This window comes from Bombina bombina, chromosome 9 (assembly GCF_027579735.1).
Source record: "Bombina bombina isolate aBomBom1 chromosome 9, aBomBom1.pri, whole genome shotgun sequence".
NCBI lineage: Eukaryota > Metazoa > Chordata > Amphibia > Anura > Bombinatoridae > Bombina > Bombina bombina.
Window position 1 is genome coordinate 254,904,087 of NC_069507.1, and position 18,785 is coordinate 254,922,871.

Genomic DNA, 18,785 nt, shown 5'->3' on the forward strand with positions numbered 1-18,785 from the left:
CACACATTTGAAAAAGCAGCGTTTACACATCAAAAATATTTTGCCTGAACATGTTAAGTAGAAACTGATTAAAATAAAATGAACACTTATACTGCAGTACTGGCTGGGTACTTCTCCCTCACTGACTGATAAGGATAACTCTGCCTTGCTAGGGGAGAGAGACAGATCTCTGCAAGAACATTTTAATTTATTCAGAACAGGAATAAAAAAACAAAACCAATGTGAAACCTTACACAGCTGCTGAAACAGAGGCCCCAGAGGGTGCACTGCTTTCTTCAAAGGGGCAAGGTGGTACTTCTGAGTGGCCGTACAGCTAAAAAAACGTAAACATGCTTGCAACAAATGGGTCGCCCTGGGGAGGGTAAATAATTACCCAATTAACTTATTTATTTATTTTTAAATAGCAAGGTTTGATCATTTCCAGGATGTTTTGCAGGTTATAAAAAAAAGCAAAAAGGATTGCTGCACACTGCAGTAAACAGCAAATACAGGGATGTGGATACAGGATGTTGGAGAGAATGATATAAAGATTAAGTAAACCTAATATGATGATGGAATATTTCTGTAACAAAATAGATTAACTTTGGGATATTATTAGGAAAATCTAAATGATTACAGCCAGAGAAAATACAGCAAATATAATAATCAGCTTTAGCTGTGTCTTCCTGCTGCACGGTGCCCCAATAACAAAATTGTGTGGGTAAAAACCACTGAGCTCTGGACATTGTCTGTTAAATAATTGAATAGTAAAAGGACGCCTGTCAAACTGGTGATTCCTCGGCTGGTAGACAAAATGAGGAGCTTGTTGAGGCAGAATGTAGAAATTAGACACTGAGGCGTTTTCCAGCGTCTATGACAAGTGTGACATATCACAGTAAGATGCAAGTAAAAACATCAATCTCTCCTATCTCCCATGGATCGATTGGCAGTTTGTCATATGCTTAACGCATCTGTTACAATGGGCAGCTGACTACACTTGGCAGGAGAAAGTGAGGGAAAAGCTTGGATTTAACCCTTTGGCAATAATGTCATGCTGTACAATGCATTCCAGCTCTCTGGATCTCAGTAGGTTGAGCAGCTAAAACTAGAGTAAACAAGGCCTTTTATTTTGTTTGTGCTAAATGATCTTGTATACTCAAACAGGTTAATATACTGAATGCAGTTGTTTTACATCTCATACCTTCAATGACTCTTTCTCCTTTTCTATACGTTGGTGATCCAAATGCACCTTTACAAGTGCTGACTCTTTAGAAGCGATCTCCTCCCTCAGCTGGTCCACCTGGTGGTTCATGATCTTAAGTGATCTCTTAAGTTCTGTGATTTCATCCTAGAAGGAAAACACAATTATACAGGCAGAAGAGGTAAAAAGGTCCTAATGCTGATATGTGACAGAAGAAAGCATTTTGTTTTGTGCATATTTATTATTCAGTATCACACAGTTTGGAATGGAAATATGTGTTATGTTGGTTAAGGGGCTACTAGGTTTGAGGCCAAGCTGCAATAGACTTCATATTAGGCTTACACCTAAACGTTAGCCTTAAATGGAGGTATAGTCTACCTTTGCTTGCCTGAGATTCTCATTTTTTTGATTTTTTTTTAAATTTTGGGATGGTGGTGTGCCACAGGATTTTTTAATGTAAAAAAGTGTGCCACGGCAAAAAAAAGGTTAAAAATCACTGCATTAACAGGTAACATAAGGGTTAATGCGACATTTCAAATTAGGCAAAGGTGATTTTAATTGATCCAATTAACAAGGTATAAATTTTAGGTATAAATTTTAGCTGATACAGCGTCAGATCAGAAGTCTATGACTAGGGCTCTTGTGGGCTAAAACGCGTAAGACATGATCTGTCACCTATTTTTGATAGTCTTCATGCAGAGTGTTAATGTTTTTAACGAATTGAAATAAAGATATATTTTTACTGCACTCATGGCTGGAATTTTGCATATATATAATAAAAATAAATAAAAACAGTTTCAGGAGCTACTTCGTTTAAGATTAGACTTTACAGTTTGACTTTCTTTTTCATTTTTCACTTACGGTAGTTATTATTTTTAAGTTTGGCTAGAAACGTGTAGCCTTTAACTATCTAAGATGTAGTTTAATGCTGAATATTTTCATAAATCTTTAAAAATAAATATTGTAGTGTGTGCTGTGGTTATTGGAGGCTATAAAGAGTCCTAGTAAGCGCCAAGCACATACAGCCTCTCAGTGCGTACAGCCTCTCAGTGCATAAAGCCTCTCAGTGCGCCTCATGTTGTCTGCTGATTATAGTCTAACAATATGGCGGCATTTTGTAACAAGCTGACAGCGGCTGCCATTCCTACCTGTGCCTCGATGAGATTTTTGCTGTACAGGTTCCTGTCAGTTCTCACGGCCTCATACAGGTTCTGCTGTTGCTTTAGTTTGGTCTCCCCTTCGGCAATCTTCTTTTTGTATTCAAAGATCTGCATCTCCCGGACTTTTATTTCCTCCATATGCTGTAGGACCTGTGGTAAATAAATGTGTAATATTCAGTAGGATGGTAAATGTGAAGGTCGGTAACCTGAAATACAAACACGTATAGGGTGCAGTTATTACACGACTGTAACTGTCCAGTGGATAATAACCTCATATGTCCAAACTAAAATTAAAGGGGCAGCAGATGTTAATCATTTTTTGTAATGTCGAATTTAAAGGGACATCTATTCAAAATTAAACTTTCATGATTCAGATAGGATAAGCAATTTAAACAACTTTCCAATTTTTTCTTTTTATCAACAAATTTGCTTTGTTTGCTTGGTATTCTTTGTTAAAAGCTAAACCTAGGTAGGCTCATATGCTAATTTCTAAGCCCTTGAAGCCCGCCTATTACCTCAGTGCATTATGACAGTTTTTCACAGCTACACAGCGCTATTTCATGTGGGCCATATAGATAATATGGTGCTCACTCCCGCTGAGTTACCTGGGAGTCAGCACTGATTGGCTAAAATGCAAATCTTTCAAAAGAAATGATATAAGGGGCAGTCTGCAGAAGTTTAGATAAAATGTCATCACAGAGGTAAAAAGTATATTAATATAACAGTGTTGGTTATGCAAAATGGGGAATGGGAAATAAAGGGATTATCTATCTTCTTAAACAATATACATTCTGGAGTAGACTGTCCCTTTAAGTATGATTGTTTGCTTGCTTGCTCTTTATTAATCTCCCTTGGGTGCTTATTTACACATGCGTGTCGGTGCTTCCATATTGCAGCATTTTCTTGACATCTTTAAAATTCACAGGGGGATCTAATATCCATTTCTAGTTTGTTTTATTTTTGGCACAGAGAGTTACTAGCATATATAACATGAAAGTGAACAAAATCATACATAGAATTGTTACTTCTGCATCTATTATCGCAATATTTGCATAAAATAAGCAGTACTTAAACATTTTCTCCATGAAACTAAATAAAAGCTGTTTAGATTGAAAGTAAAACTAACTAGAAGTGCACGGTAATATACAAACATGTCCGGATGTCTACAGCTTACTGGCCAACAGGGACAACTCCCACATAATGAGTTAGATTTTTCAGTACAGGGACATCCATGCTTTAAACAAGCAATATTGTGAAACATTCTGTTTTAGTTGGAACAGAGAAAATGTCCCTTTAAAAAATATATCTTTTTATTGTATGGATCGTGCGTGTAAACAAAAAGATAATAAAAGATTCACCAGCGAATAGGACAAAAATAAAAACTCACTTTCTGGGTGAGATCACTGGCGTCATTAATGTAACGGTCTCTTTCCTTCTCCAACTGGAAAATGATTTTTCGCTGTTTTTGGGCTTCCTCTTTGTAATTCTGGATCTCTTCTTCAAGGTTTTTCTTCGACTTTTCGTGGAGTTTTACCAAGTTGACTTGTTTCTCAGTGGCACTTCCAGCTTTTAGCAGGTTCTGTAAGGGGGATACGTAAATAGCAGCATTACCATAGCGCCACAACATCAGACACTTTACTGCATGGACAAACTCTCTAATGCTGCATTAATTCTATATATTGTATAAAGTAGAAATGAAAAGGGATGAGAAAATTGTACATTGTGATATTTAGTAAAACAATCAGTCTTTATTAGTTCAGCTAAAACTGCATATCCTGCTTTATTTTCCGGTCTGCTATTTATTTTCTTCTTTATCCACCCCACGGTCTTTCTACATATCTACTTATCTCTCCCAAAACCTTTGTGACCAGGAAACGCCTCTCTAATTGTAATTACAATAATTATTATAATTGCTAACATTCTAATTGGCAAACTATAAATAAAAATATATCTGTAAAAATAATTCCTTTGGCTCACGGGAAGTACAAAGTCTTAATGAGATTGTTTACATATTTCATACAACATTTATATGTAGAACCACAAGTAGCTTAAATAGGGCAGTGAGCTCTGTACTAACATAACAAAATGCCAAGATATTTTAGGAGACACATTTTATAGTTTCTTAGTAGAATATAGAATATTAGTCCTAAAGCCTGTGTACACTGGCCATTTTTTGCAGTACAGTGGTTTCACGCTTTGCTCTCTCTCTACCCCCCTCTCTTTTGCTCTCTCTGCCCCCTCTCTTCTGCTCTCTCCCCCTCTCTCTATTTTGCTCTCTCTCTCCCCCCTCTCTTTTGCTCTCTCTCCCCTCTCTTTTGCTCTGTCTCTCCCCCCTCCCTCTATTTTGCTCTCTCTCTCCCCCTCTCTTTTCCTCCCTCTCTTTTGCGCTCTCGTCCCTCTCTTTTGCTCTCCCTCTCTCTCCCCCTCTCTGTTGCTGTTTCTCTCCATCCTCCTCTCGTTTGCTCTCTCTCCCCCTCTCTTTTGCTGTCTCTCTCCCTCTCTTTTGCTCTCTTTATCCACCTCTTTTGCTCTATCCCCCTTTCTTTTGCTCTCTCCCTCTCTCCCTCCTCTCTTTTGCTGTCTCTCTCCCCCTCTCTTCTGCTCTCTCTCCCCCTCTCTTTTGCTCTCTCTCTCTCTCCCCCTCTCTTCTGCTCTCTCTCCCCCTCTCTTTTGCTCTCTCTATCCCCCTTCTTTTGCTTTCTCTTCCCCTTTCTTTTGCTGTCTCTCTCCCTCTCTTTTGCCCTCTCTATCCCTCTCTTTTGCTGTCTATCTCCCTCTCTTTTGCTCGCTCTCCCCCCTCTCTTTTGCTCTATCTCCCTCTCTGTTGCTCTCTCTATCCCCACTCTTTTGCTCTCTCTCTTCCCTTTCTTTTGCTCTCTCCCCCTACCTTTTGCTGTCTCTCTCCCTCTCTTTTGCTCTCTCTCCCCCTCTTTTATGCTCTCTCTCTCTCTCCCCCCTTCTCTCCCCCCCCTATTTTGCGCTCTCTCCACTCTCTTTTGCGCTCTCATTCCCCTCTCTTTTGCGCTCTCCCCTCCTCTCTTTTGCTCTGTCTCTCTCTCCCCTCTTTTGTGCTCTCCCTCTCTTTTTTGCTCTCTCTCCCCTCTCTTTTGCTCTCTCTCTCCCCTTTCTCCCCCTCTCTTTTGCTGTCTCTCTCCCTCTATCTCTCTTTTGCTCTTTCTCTCTCTCCCCTTTCTTTTGTTCTCCCTCCCCCCTCTCTTTTGCTGTCTCTCTCCCTCTCTTTATCTCTCTCCCTCTATCTCTCTTTTGCTCTTTCTCTCTCTCCCCTTTCTTTTGTTCTCCCTCCCCCCTCTCTTTTGCTGTCTCTCTCCCTCTCTTTATCTCTCTCTATCCCCCCTCTTTTGCTCTCTCTATCCCCCTCTCTCTCCCCTCTTTTGCGCTCTCCCCCCTCTCTTTTGCTCTCTCTCCCCTTTCTTTTGCTCTCTCTCCCCTTTCTCCCTCCCTCTCTTTTGCTCCCTCTCTTTTGCTCTCTCTCTCTGACCCCTTTCTTTTGCTCTCCCTCCCCCCTCTCTTTTGCTGTTTCTATCCCCCTCTTTTGCGCTCTCTATCTCCCCTCTTTTGACCTCTCTCTATCCCCCCTCTTTTGCTCTCTCTCTATCCTCCCTCTCACTCCCCTCTTTTGCGCTCTCCCCCTCTCTTTTGCTGTCTCTCTCCCTCTCTTTTGCTCTCTCTCTCCCATTTCTCCCCCCTCTCTTTTGCTGTCTCTCTCCCTCTCTTTTGCTCTCTCTATCTCCCCTATTTTGCTCTCTCTCTCCCCTTTCATTTGCTCTCCCTCCCCCCTCTCTTTTGCTGTCTCTCTCCCTCTCTATCCCCCCTCTTTTGCTCTCTCTCTATCCCCCTCTTTTGCTCTCTCTCTATCCTCCCTCTCTCTCCCCTCTTTTGCGCTCTCCCCCTCTCTTTTGCTCTCTTGCCCCTCTCTTTTGCTCTCTATCTCCCCTTTCTCCCCCTCTTTTTTGCTGTCTCTCTCCCTCTCTTTTGCTCTCTCTAACCCCCCTCTTTTGCTCTCTCTCTATCCCCCCTCTTTTGAGCTTTCTCTCTCTCCCTGCTGCACGACCCCGTCCGGCCTCGCCCACGGCACACCCAGCCATGCCCACGACCCGCCCGGCCCCGCCCGGCCCGCGTCACGCCCGGTCCCGCCCCCCGTCACACACGGTCGGCCCCAGATGCCAGGTCAGTGTGTTGAAGGTCAGGTGTGTTTGTCCTTGTGCTGTCTCTACTGCACATGACAGCTTCGGACAAACACACTTGGCCTTTTATATTATAGGATGAGATTCATAGAAAATGACTCAGATGGCTAACCATCAGTCTATCTATCTATCTAGCCATTATCTATCTATAATCTATCCATCCATCATGTATCTAGTATCTATTATTATCAGGTATTTCAGGGGCTTATTTATGATGGTGCGAGCGGACATGATCCGATATTGCGGATCATATCCGCTGCACATCGATAAATGCCGACAGCATTTATCATTGCACCAGCAGTTCTTGTGAACTGCTGGTGCAATACCGCCCCCTGCAGATTTGCGGCCAATCGGCCGATAGCAGAGTGTGTCAATCAACCCAATAGTATTCGATCGGGTTGATTTCTGTCCACGGCCTCAGAGCAGACGGACAGGTTATGGGGCATCAAGCTCCATACGGAGCGTGATAAATATTCCCCTATCTATCCATCTGGTATGGACATGTATTCAATAATTGGAAAGGGGTCCTCTATCTGTAGAAATGTATTTAGCAATAGTAAAGTGTAAAATGACAGTTTTGTGCTAAACTCTAAACCATCAGTGCAAATCTTTATATAGCGGTTACAGCATAGCCTTAATCATCAGTAGTTGCATCTACCAAAGTGGCTCTTTTTTATATAGAATCACATTTCTAACAATACAATTCCAAGGATATCTTAAGGTTCATTGCTGTTAAATGTAACCTGCCATCTAATATAACATTTCATAAAAGCCATATGCTGCTTGTATGACACATTATTAGAAGCCATTATATTCAGTGACATACGATCATGATCCTAATGCATCTCAGATCCCTGGAATTGCTACTACGGACACAAGAGTAATTTCAACACAAAATCAGAGCTTCTGCACTGAGGAAATGGACGTACACAATTTGTTCTTTGAAATGCTGAAAATTACCAGAACAAACTGTAGCACCTCAATTCAGCTGGCGCTCATTGCGGTAGTTTTAAAAGGCCCCCTGTATCTCCAAATGACACCTGCCGGTACAAATGCTGGCAATTCACGCTAGCTTTCTGAGTATCAGCACATGCTGAGCCTCAGATGTGATTTCCAGGTTGCCAAGGTAATTTATCTTACCCCAACTAAGATCTTCTGCAAACCCAAATAATTCATATGCATTTAAAGATACTAGTGTGTCCATTATGCAATGAGAGATAAATCAGATAAAACAACTTTGTTGTTTGGACACTAAAACTTTACACTTATTTTTTCTGCATTTAAACAACTGACATTATTTTTAAAAAAAATGTATGCTTGCCTGATAAAAAAATGTTTCTTTCCGGGCATGGAGAGTCCACAAATTCCAATTACTAGTGGGATATTCAACTCCAGCAGGAGGAGGCAAAGAGCAGCCCAGCAGAGCTGTTAAGTGTCACTTCCCTTACCCATAATCCCCAGCCATTCGGCCGAAGGAAAATGGAAAAAGAAGATAACACAAGGGTATAGAGGTGCTTGAGGTTTATACCAAAAAATGTATTTGCCTTCTTAAATCAAATAAGGGGGGGTTGTGGACTCTCCATGCCCGGAAAGAAAGAAATTTATCAGGTAAGCATAAATTTTGTTTTCTTTCCTATGGTATGGAGAGTCCACGAATTTCAATTACTAATGGGAACTAATGCCCAAGCTAGAGGACACAAACAGGAGGCACCACCGCTTGAAGAACTTTTCTCACAATGGAAGCCTCAGCTGAGGCAAAAGTATCAAATTTGTATAATTTGGAAAAGGTATGCAAAGAGGACCAAGTGGCCCCCTTGCAGCTTTGCTCCACAGATGCTTAATTTTTGAAAGCCCAGGAAGAAAAAACAGCCCTAGTGGAATGAGCCACAATTCTCTCAGGAGGCTGTTGTCTCGATGTCTCATAAGCTATCCGGATAACACTTCTCAACCAAAGAGAAAGAGAAGTAGAAGTGGCCTTCTGACCCTTCCGTTTACCAGAGAAAACAACAGAGCAGAAGATTGACGAAAATCTTTAGTTGCTTGAAGGTAAAACATTAAAGCACGCACAACATCCAGGTTATGCAACAGGCGTTCCTTCTGAGAAGAAAGATTTGGACATAAAGATGGAACAACAATTTCCTGATTGATATTGTGATCCGACACTACCTTAGGAAAAAATTCCAGCTTAGTATGAAGGACCGCCTTATCCGCATTAAAAATAAGTTAAGGGCATGACACTGCAGCTCATTTCGGTCGGTACATGATTCTACTAACAGGCCCTCTTTTACATATAAGTCTGGTATTATTAGCTCATAACCTGACTCCCTTATTTTTGACTCTCACCACAATGTATCCTTATTATATATGTAAAATGTTCCACATGCAGGACTACTGTTGTTGCCATGGGGTGATCTACCGGATGATTCGACAACGGTTTTTAGGTATCTGGTGCATGACATGACCACAGACCATTTTATATTCTATAAACCTATTATATATCCCACCTCGCTATTACTATTTATATCTCTTTCAGAGATTATCCCTGTCTAGCTATTTGCCTTTGTTTTACACTTAAGTTTGCTGTTAGTCTTCTAGTGGCAATATAGATGCAAACAGTTATCTTATTCTATTACAAATTATACGCTTGCCTGCATAATATGACTGGTTATGTTTCTACAAGTTTACTTAAATTTATTTTCAAAGTGAATGCTCAGGTCTTATGGATATGCTTTGAGGAAATGTCTTGCATCTTGCCTTAAATCTAATCGTATATACTATGCTCAAGTACATATAGGTAGACTCCGCTATGGTATTATTAGTATGTGCCTAAGGCTACTAGATATGTCAGAATTGACTAGTCATACCTGCCTGAACTACATAAGTGGCAATAATCCTGATCTGTTTGTAGCCCTTTCCTCCCTAATTATTAGTCAGACCTTTGCATATTTTCTACTGTTAATAAGTGTGTTTTTTCATGTTGTTTTTACTAAGTTCCGAGTTCTATGTTACAATATACAGTGGAATCATATGTCTATTATATATCGATACTTACATATTCCTTAAAAACCCCTGTATATTCCTAGCTCCTTGCGAAAGTAACAATAATGCTTTTTTTTTTTTTTCTTTCTTTTCAAAATTATTTTACTAATCCAATATAGATATAAGTAGCAAAGGTTCCTAGACTCCTTATAATACTACATATGTGCCTAATATGTTCCTGCTGTTGGCAGGCATAATAGTTGGTCTAATGATTTTAATTTAATGAAGGGACAGTTTGAAATATATGTATATCTGTGCCTATAGTGACCTAGTTTTTGATGTCTAGCTTATTCGGGGACTCCTATAAGTTGGTACTCTAGGCTTCAGTTTAACCCGCCTTGTGCCATAGTTTAGGCATATCAATGACAGGTCCTCCCTTTGAAGCTTACCTTTGTAACTACATTATGTAACCTTCACTAACCCCCCCGCTTTACTATTCTGGTATCCTACATGGCTCCGCTCCCCATTCCACTTTGAGCGGCTCTTGCCCGCTGAACTTCCTTTCCCCCTCTCCCGCTAATTTGGTCCAAAAGCGGCCAAACAAAAGCTAATCCACATTTGTCCTAATTTCACTAGAATAAATAACTTTATAAATCTTCATTATGGCAATGTGGAATTCATATTTTCCATATATATATATATAATATAAAAATGAGGTTCCACTATCCTTTATTGTCATCCTAGTTGAGCATGTCTTGCAATACTACTTATAATCACTAGATACTTATTGTAAATCTCTTTATCCACAATGCTTGCAGTATGAACCTTAGACATAGCTGTATAATTCATTGTTATTGTATTTATGTTCTTCCAGAGACACACAGAGTTTATGCCCAGACTTGTTATATCACTACTTCTTTACTATGTATACGGGGAATACGGTTTGTCTCACTGTTTTAATCTCATTGTAATTGGATGAATATTTTATGTAATTCTTCTCATGACCTCAATAAAAATATGTTTAAAAAAAAAAAAAAAGTTAAGGGGAATCACACTGCAGAGCCGAAAATTTGGAAACTCTGAGAGCAGAAGAAATAGCAAGAAGAAAGAAAACCTTCCAAGATAACAATTTAATATCAATAGAATGCATCGACTCAAACGGAACCTGCTGCAAAACTTTAACAACAAGATTAAGGCTCCAAGGAGGAGCCACAGGCCTGTTTCTGACCAGAGCCTGAACAAAAGATTGGACATCCGGAAGATCTGCCAGACGTTTGTGCAAAAGAATAGAAAGTGCAGAAATCTGACCCTTCAGAGTACTGACTGACAAACCCTTCTCCAGGCCCTCCTGAAGAAAAGACAACATTCTAGGAACCCTTACACTGTTCCAAGAGAAACCCTTCGATTCACACCTATAAAGGTATTTGCGCCATACCTTATGGTAAATCTTGCGAATAACAGGCTAACGAACCTGAAGCATGGTACCAATGACCTTCTCAGAGAAGCCACGCCTAGCCAAAACTAAGCGTTCAATCTCCAAGCAGTCAGTTTCAAAGAATCCAGATTTGGGTGTAGGAAGGGACACTGAAAAAGAAGGTCCTTCCTCAGAGTTAACCTCCAAGGTGGAAGAGATGACATCCTCACTAGATCCACAAACCAGATCCTGTGAGGCCAGACAGGAGGTATTAGAATCACAGATGCTTTTTCCTGTTTGATAAGAGCAATGACTTGTGGAAGGAGAGAAATGGAGGAAACAGGTAAGCTAGACCGAAGTTCCAAGGAACCAGCAGAGCATCTATTCCAATGGCTTGAAGATCTCTTGATCTTGAACCGTACTTTGGAAGTTTGGCATTTTGACATGACACCATTAGATCCAACTCCGGAATCCCCCACTTGAAGGTTATCATAGAGAATATCTCCCGGATGAAAGGGCTGCCTGCTCAGAAAATTTGCTTCCCAGTTGTCCACCCCTGGAATGTGGATGGCATATAGGAGACAATCATGAGATTCCGCCTACTGAAGAATGCGGGATACCTCCTTCATTGCTAAGGAAGTCCGAGTTCCTCCCTGGTGGTTGATGTAAGCCACCGAGGTGATGTTGTCCGATTGAAATCTGACAAACCGAACCAAGGCTAGTTGAGGCCAAGCTGTCAAGGCATTGAAGATTGCTCTCAACTTCAAGATGTTTATGGGAAGAGAGGACTCCTCCTGAGTCTAAAGGCCCAGGTGGGCATCTGTGGTCACAATCACCCACGAAGGTCTCAGGAAACATGTACCACGAGACAGATGGTCCTGAGAAATCCACCACAAGAGTTTCTTGTCAGAGGATCCAGAGCTATCCTCTGCGAGAGATCTGAGTGGTCTCCGTTCCACTGACGAAGCATGCATAGTTGTAGCGGTCTCAGATGGAACCGAGCAAAGGGGATGATATCCATGGAAGCAACCACCAGACCAATTACCTCCAGGCATTGAGCCACTGAAGGACGGATAGAAGCCTAAAGTGAAAGACAAGAAGCATGAAGTTTGGCTTGTCTGACATCTGTCAGAAAATTTTTCATGGATAAGGAATTTATAATTGTTCCCAGGAAACACACTCTTGTATCTGGAACTAGGGAATTCTTTTCCAGATTCACTTTCCACCCGTGAGAACGCAGAATAGACAACATCTCTGTATGAGATTTTGCTAGTAGAAACGATGACGTCTCAACTAAGATGTCCAAGTAAGATGCCACCGCTATTCCCTGAAATCTGACCACCGCCAAAAGAGCTCCCAGAACCTTTATGAAAATTCTGGGAGCTGTAGCAAGACCAAAAGGAAGGGCAATAAACTGAAAATATTTGTCCAGGAAAGTAAACTTTAGAAACTGGTGATGTTCCCTGTGAATTGGAACATGAAGATACGTGTCCTTCAGATCTATGGTTGTCATGAACTGACCCTCTTGTACTAAGGGCAGAATGAGGAATTTGTTGAGACACTTTAGGTCTAGAATTGGAGGAAAAGTTCCCTCCTTTTTGGGAACCACAAAGAGATTTGAATAAAATCCTTGACCCTGTTCCCTTACTGGAACTGGATCACTCCCAGGTAAGAGAGGTAATTTACGCAGTTTAAGAAGGCCTCTCTCTTTACTTGGTTTGTAGATAACCTTGACAGGAGAAATCTGCCCCTGGGGAGACAAGACTTGAACCCTATCCTGTAACCCTGGGATACTATGTCCACGGCCCAAGAATCTGGAACATCGCGTATCCAAGCCTGCCAAAAAATAAAGAGCCTGTCCCCCACTTGATCCAAGCCTGAATCGGGGGCGGTCCCTTCATGCTGATTTAGAATCAGTGGAAGGCTTTTTAGCTTGCTTCCCTTTATTCCAAGGCTGACTGGATCTCCATGAGTTCCTGGATTGCTCCGGCTTGGAAGAGAAGGAGTAAAACTTCTGTCCTTTGAAGTTGCGTAAGGAATGAAAATTAGAATTCTGACGACCCTTAGGTCTATTCTTCTTGTCCTGAGATAGGAAAGATCCCTTTCCACCTGTAATTTCTGAAATAATCTCCATCAGACCAGGCCCAAATTACTTCTTACCCTTATTAAGGTAAAGACAGAAGCTTGGACTTAGACGATACATCTGCAGACCAAGATTCTAACCACAGAGCTCTGCAAACTTGAACAGCGAAGCCAGACAACTTGGCTCCCAGTCTAATCACTTGCATATTGGCATCACAGATAAAAGTATTGGCTAGTTTAAGAGCCTTGATCCTATCTTGGATCTCCTCTGTAGTAGTTTCCTCTGAAATCAAGTCAAATAAGGCATCACACTAATAAGATGCTGCCCCCACAACCGTAACAATACTTGCAGCAGGTTGCCACTGAAGTCCCTGATGAATGTACATATTTTTTAAGTAAGCTTCTAGCTTCTTATCCATGGGATCCTTAAAAGAACAACTATCGTCAATGGGAATAATAGTTCTCTTGGCTAGAGTAGAGATAGCTCCTTCGACCTTAGGTACTGTTCGAGAGTAAGCAACAGGAAACATTTTCTTGAAAACAGGGGACGGGGAAAAAGGAATCCCCGGCTTATCCCATTCCTGAGCTATAATTTCCGACATACGGTCTGGAACTGGAAAAACTGCCACAGAAGAAAGTACATCATATACTATATATATTAAGCTTACTAGACTTTTTTGGAATCTCAGCAACAGATGAGTCGGGGGCTTCAAAAGTAGCAAGCACCTCTTTTAAAAGTAATTGGAGGTGTTCTAGTTTAAATCTAAAATTAACCTCCTCTGAATCTGTAGAATTGTCCACCACAGAATCAGTCTGATATTTCATCTACAGAAGCTACTGAGGTATCATCTTCATCAGACAAATCAGGGAGATTGACTAACACAGCTTTAGCGGAGTCAGAACCCTTAACTGAAATTTTTTTAGATTTCCTCTTGCGCTTACCAGCAACAGGAAATGCTGATAAAGCAGCAGAAACCGCAGAAGTTATCTGCGCAGCAAAATCTCCTAGGAAATAAACACCACCAGGAGGATGTTGAGAGGAACCACAGGGTACTGCATGTGAAACTGCTAAAGCCTGTGACGTTTGAGGGGAAAGCTAAGGCATGGCATGGACAACATTATCCTGAGAGACAGATGTCTCTGAAAAGGAACTTTTATTTTTTGTCAAAAGCATAATGTTTAAACAAGGGGAACAAAACTGCACAGGAGGAATAATTTGAGCCTCCAAGCAATATAAACACTTTGCAAAAAGCATATTAGAATTTGCTTCAGGGTCCATTGTAAAGGAAATTTGTCCACGCCAGTAATATAAATAAAGAATCTAAACTTTATATATATATATATATATATATATATATATATATATATATATATATATATATATATATATATATATATATATATATATATATATATATCAGAAAAATTACTTAGGTACTTCAAAAACCTCAGCACTGCTGAGGACTCACCACTCCTTTGATTCATAGAGAAAATCCCAATAGATAGAAACAAAACTAAAGAGAAGTGGATAACAGTCGATAAGTTTGTCAAACACAATTCCAGTAACAGGAAATACTGTCCAATAATGCAGAGACACTCCGGTCCGATTTCCAATAAGACCGGTAAAATCTCCTCTCACAGATGGCTCCACACTGCAAAGCTGCAGAAAAACTGAAGCGCAGAGGACGGTCACATGACCGTAATGAAAATCAACTGCGCCACTGACAGATAAAAACAGCGGGAAAAAGTGGCTGATCACAGTTAAAAATAAAGACCATTTCTAATAAAGTATCAAATGTATTTTCAATTAGTAAGTGGTAACCAACCCTGGTTATTTATATAGGGGTAGCAATAATGTTAGAAGTTAAGCAAAGACCACCTCGACGTCTTCTAACTGCTAAAAGCCACCATTACTCTTACTAAAGAGATTGACATGGCCACAGCATAGCCCCAATCCTTGCTTGTAGAGAAAAGTACTCATAAAAGGATTAAATATCTTGAGACACCATCTTCACATATCCTCCCTTGACAGAGGCAAAGAGAATAACTGGGGATTATGGGTAAGGGAAGTGACACTTAATGTGAAAGTAAATTTGGTACCGTTTGAACCTACTACATTATTCTCTCCATGTACAGTAACAAAATCTCAATATTTTTTATAATAAAAACATTGGTTTCTGCCTTTTTTTAATTACAATATAATTGTACCATTTTCCTGTGTACTCCTCCCATCTTTAACTTCCTTTAATTTTTAGTGTTTACGTATAGAGCGGTCCCACCCGCTCTATATGTATCAGAGATGAGCGTTCACAAGGAGCCTTACCATTGCTCATGCGCAATTCAACGATTGGAACAGCAATGCGCATGCGATTCTCACTCCAGCCGTCTCCAAAGCGATTGCGTCTATCTGTGTTCGCAACATAGTAATGAATGAGTCACAATATTGTATTAATTCATTACTATGCGATTTGACAAAGAAAGAAGCAGCAGCTTCTCAATTAGTGACTGAAATCCGATGACGTTTATGCCCATTTAGTCCAAAATGATGTGTGCATCCGCGAATCGGCCACGAGCATTGTAATAGAAAGCCAACAGAGTAGATGTAACGCATGCACAGATCCGAGAATAGGGCGATGACGTAGTTTCACGGCCGCCTAATGGCCAGAATTTCAATTGGCAAACACAAAAACGTGATCAGGCAGTAGGAAACAGAGCCAAAAAATGGGTTGTTATTAACGAAGCCAATATTAGTATTTTATATCAGGTAAAACTTTGTTTGCACAAAATTAACAAAAAAATGATGAATGAAAGTCATATTGATTTTTAAGCTTACATGTAATTATGGTTAGCAACCTTGAAAACTTTACTTTCACTTTAAGTGCTCTTTGCCTACTCCTGCTGGCCAGGAGTTGAATATCCCACTAGTAATTGGAATCGTGGACTCTCCATACCATAGGAAAGAAAATTAATTTGCATATTATTATTTTTTTAATTCTTTTCCTTATATATATATAATGGGAGCTGCTGTACAGGAGGTTCGGTCTGGCTGGGAAATGCTTGATACCTGCTGATACCAACACTTGCGCCTAGATTTAGAGTTCTGCGGCCAAAGGGGTGCGTTAGCTACGCGTGCTTTTTTCTGGCCGCACCTTTTAAATACCGCTGGTATTGAGAGTTCACAGAATGGCTGCGTTAGGCTCCAAAAAAGGAGCGTATAGCATATTTACAGCAACTTCAACTCTCGATACCAGCGGTGCTTACGGACGCGGCCAGCTTCAAAAACGTGCTCGTGCACGATTCCCCCATAGAAAACAATGGGGCTGTTTGAGCTGAAAAAAAACCTAAGACCTGCAAAAAAGCCGCGTTCAGCTCCTAACGCAGCCCCATTGTTTGCTATGGGGAAACACTTCCTACGTCTGCACCTAACACTCTAACATGTACCCCGAGTCTAAACACCCCTAACCTTACACTTATTAACCCCTATTCTGCCGCCCCTGCTATCGCTGACACCTGCAAAAAAAATTTAACCCCTAATCTGCCGCTCCGTAAACCGCCGCTACTTACATTATCCCTATGTTCCCCTAATCTGCTGCCCCTAACACCGCCGACCCCTATATTATATTTATTAACCCCTAATGTGCCCCCCACAACGTCGCCTCCACCTGCCTACACTTATTAACCCCTAATCTGCCGAGCGGACCACACCGCTATTATAATAAAGTTATTAACCCCTAATCCGCCTCACACCCGCCTCAATAACCCTATAATAAATAGTATTAACCCCTAATCTGCCCTCCCTAACATCGCCGACACCAAACTTCAAACATTAAACCCTAATCTGCCGACTGGAGCTCACTGCTATTCTAATAAATGTATTAACCCCTAAAGCTAAGTCTAACCCTAACACTAACACCCCCCAAGTTAAATATAATTTAAATCTAACGAAATAAATTAACTCTTATTAAATAAATTATTCCTATTTAAAGCTAAATACTTACCTGTAAAATAAATCCTAATATAGCTACAATATAAATTATAATTATATTATAGCTATTTTAGGATTTATATTTATTTTACAGGTAACTTTGTATTTATTTTAACCAGGTACAATAGCTATTAAATAGCTAAAATAGTTAAAATAATTACAAAATTACCTGTAAAATAAATCCTAACCTAAGTTACAATTAAACCTAACACTACACTATCAATAAATTAATTAAATAAAATACCTACAATTACCTACAATTAAACCTAACACTACACTATCAATACATTAATTAAATACAATATCTACAAATAAATACAATGAAATAAACTAACTAAAGTACAAAAAATAAAAAAGAACTAAGTTACAAAAAATAAAAAAATATTTACAAACATCAGAAAAATATTACAACAATTTTAAACTAATTACACCTACTCTAAGCCCCCTAATAAAATAACAAAGACCCCCAAAATAAAAAAATGCCCTACCCTATTCTAAATTACAAAAGTTCAAAGCTCTTTTACCTTACCAGCCCTGAACAGGGCCCTTTGCGGGGCATGCCCCAAATAATTCAGCTCTTTTGCCTGTAAAAAAAACACATACAATACCCCCCCCCCAACATTACAAACCACCACCCACATACCCCTAATTTAACCCAAACCCCCTTAAATAAACCTAACACTAAGCCCCTGAAGATCTTCCTACCTTATCTTCACCATACCAGGTTCAACGATCGATCCAGAAGAGCTTCTCCGATATCTTGATCCAAGCCCAAGCGGGGGGCTGAAGATGTCCATGATCCGGCTGAAGTCTTCATCCAAGTGGGAGCTGAAGAGGTCCATGATCCGGCTGAAGTCTTCATCCAAGCGGGAGCTGAAGAGGTCTATGATCCGGCTGAAGTCTTCTATCAACGGCATCTTCAATCTTCTTTCTTCCGGATCCATGTTCATCCCGCCGACGCGGAACATCCATCTTCACCGACGACTTCCCGACGAATGACGGTTCCTTTAAGGGACGTCATCCAAGATGGCGTCCCTCGAATTCCGATTGGCTGATAGGATTCTATCAGCTAATCGGAATTAAGGTAGGAAAATTCTGATTGGCTGATGGAATCAGCCAATCAGAATCAAGTTCAATCCGATTGGCTGATTCAATCAGCCAATCAGATTGAGCTTGCATTCTATTGGCTGTTCCGATCAGCCAATAGAATGCGAGCTCAATCTGATTGGCTGATCGGATCAGCCAATCGGATTGAACTTGATTCTGATTGGCTGATTCCATCAGCCAATCAGAATTTTCCTACCTTAATTCCGATTGGCTGATAGAATCCTATCAGCCAATCGGAATTCGAGGGACGCCATCTTGGATGACGTCCCTTAAAGGAACCGTCATTCGTCGGGAAGTCGTCGGTGAAGATGGATGTTCCACGTCGGCGGGATGAACATGGATCCGGAAGAAAGAAGATTGAAGATGCCGTTGATAGAAGACTTCAGCCGGATCATGGACCTCTTCAGCTCCCGCTTGGATGAAGACTTCAGCCGGATCATGGACCTCTTCAGCTCCAGCTTGGATGAAGACTTCAGCCGGATCATGGATCTCTTCAGCTCCCGCTTGGATGAAGACTTTAGCCGGATCATGGACATCTTCAGCCCCCCGCTTGGGCTTGGATCAAGACATCGGAGGAGCTCTTCTGGATCGATCGGTGAACCTGGTATGGTGAAGATAAGGTAGGAAGATCTTCAGGGGCTTAGTGTTAGGTTTATTTAAGGGGGGTTTGGGT

At 40.8% G+C, this 18,785-nt stretch overlaps 1 protein-coding gene across 1 annotated transcript in view; it reads right to left on the minus strand.

Moving 5' to 3' along the window:
* The window catches only part of LOC128640537 (cilia- and flagella-associated protein 58), a gene marked incomplete at its 3' end in the record, with an annotated part of 133,285 nt that overhangs the window by 53,429 nt on the left and 61,071 nt on the right, over positions 1–18,785 (minus strand). The window contains 3 exon segments of the mRNA XM_053693009.1: positions 1,181–1,327; positions 2,329–2,490; positions 3,728–3,919. Coding sequence (XP_053548984.1) covers positions 1,181–1,327; positions 2,329–2,490; positions 3,728–3,919 — 501 coding nt within the window.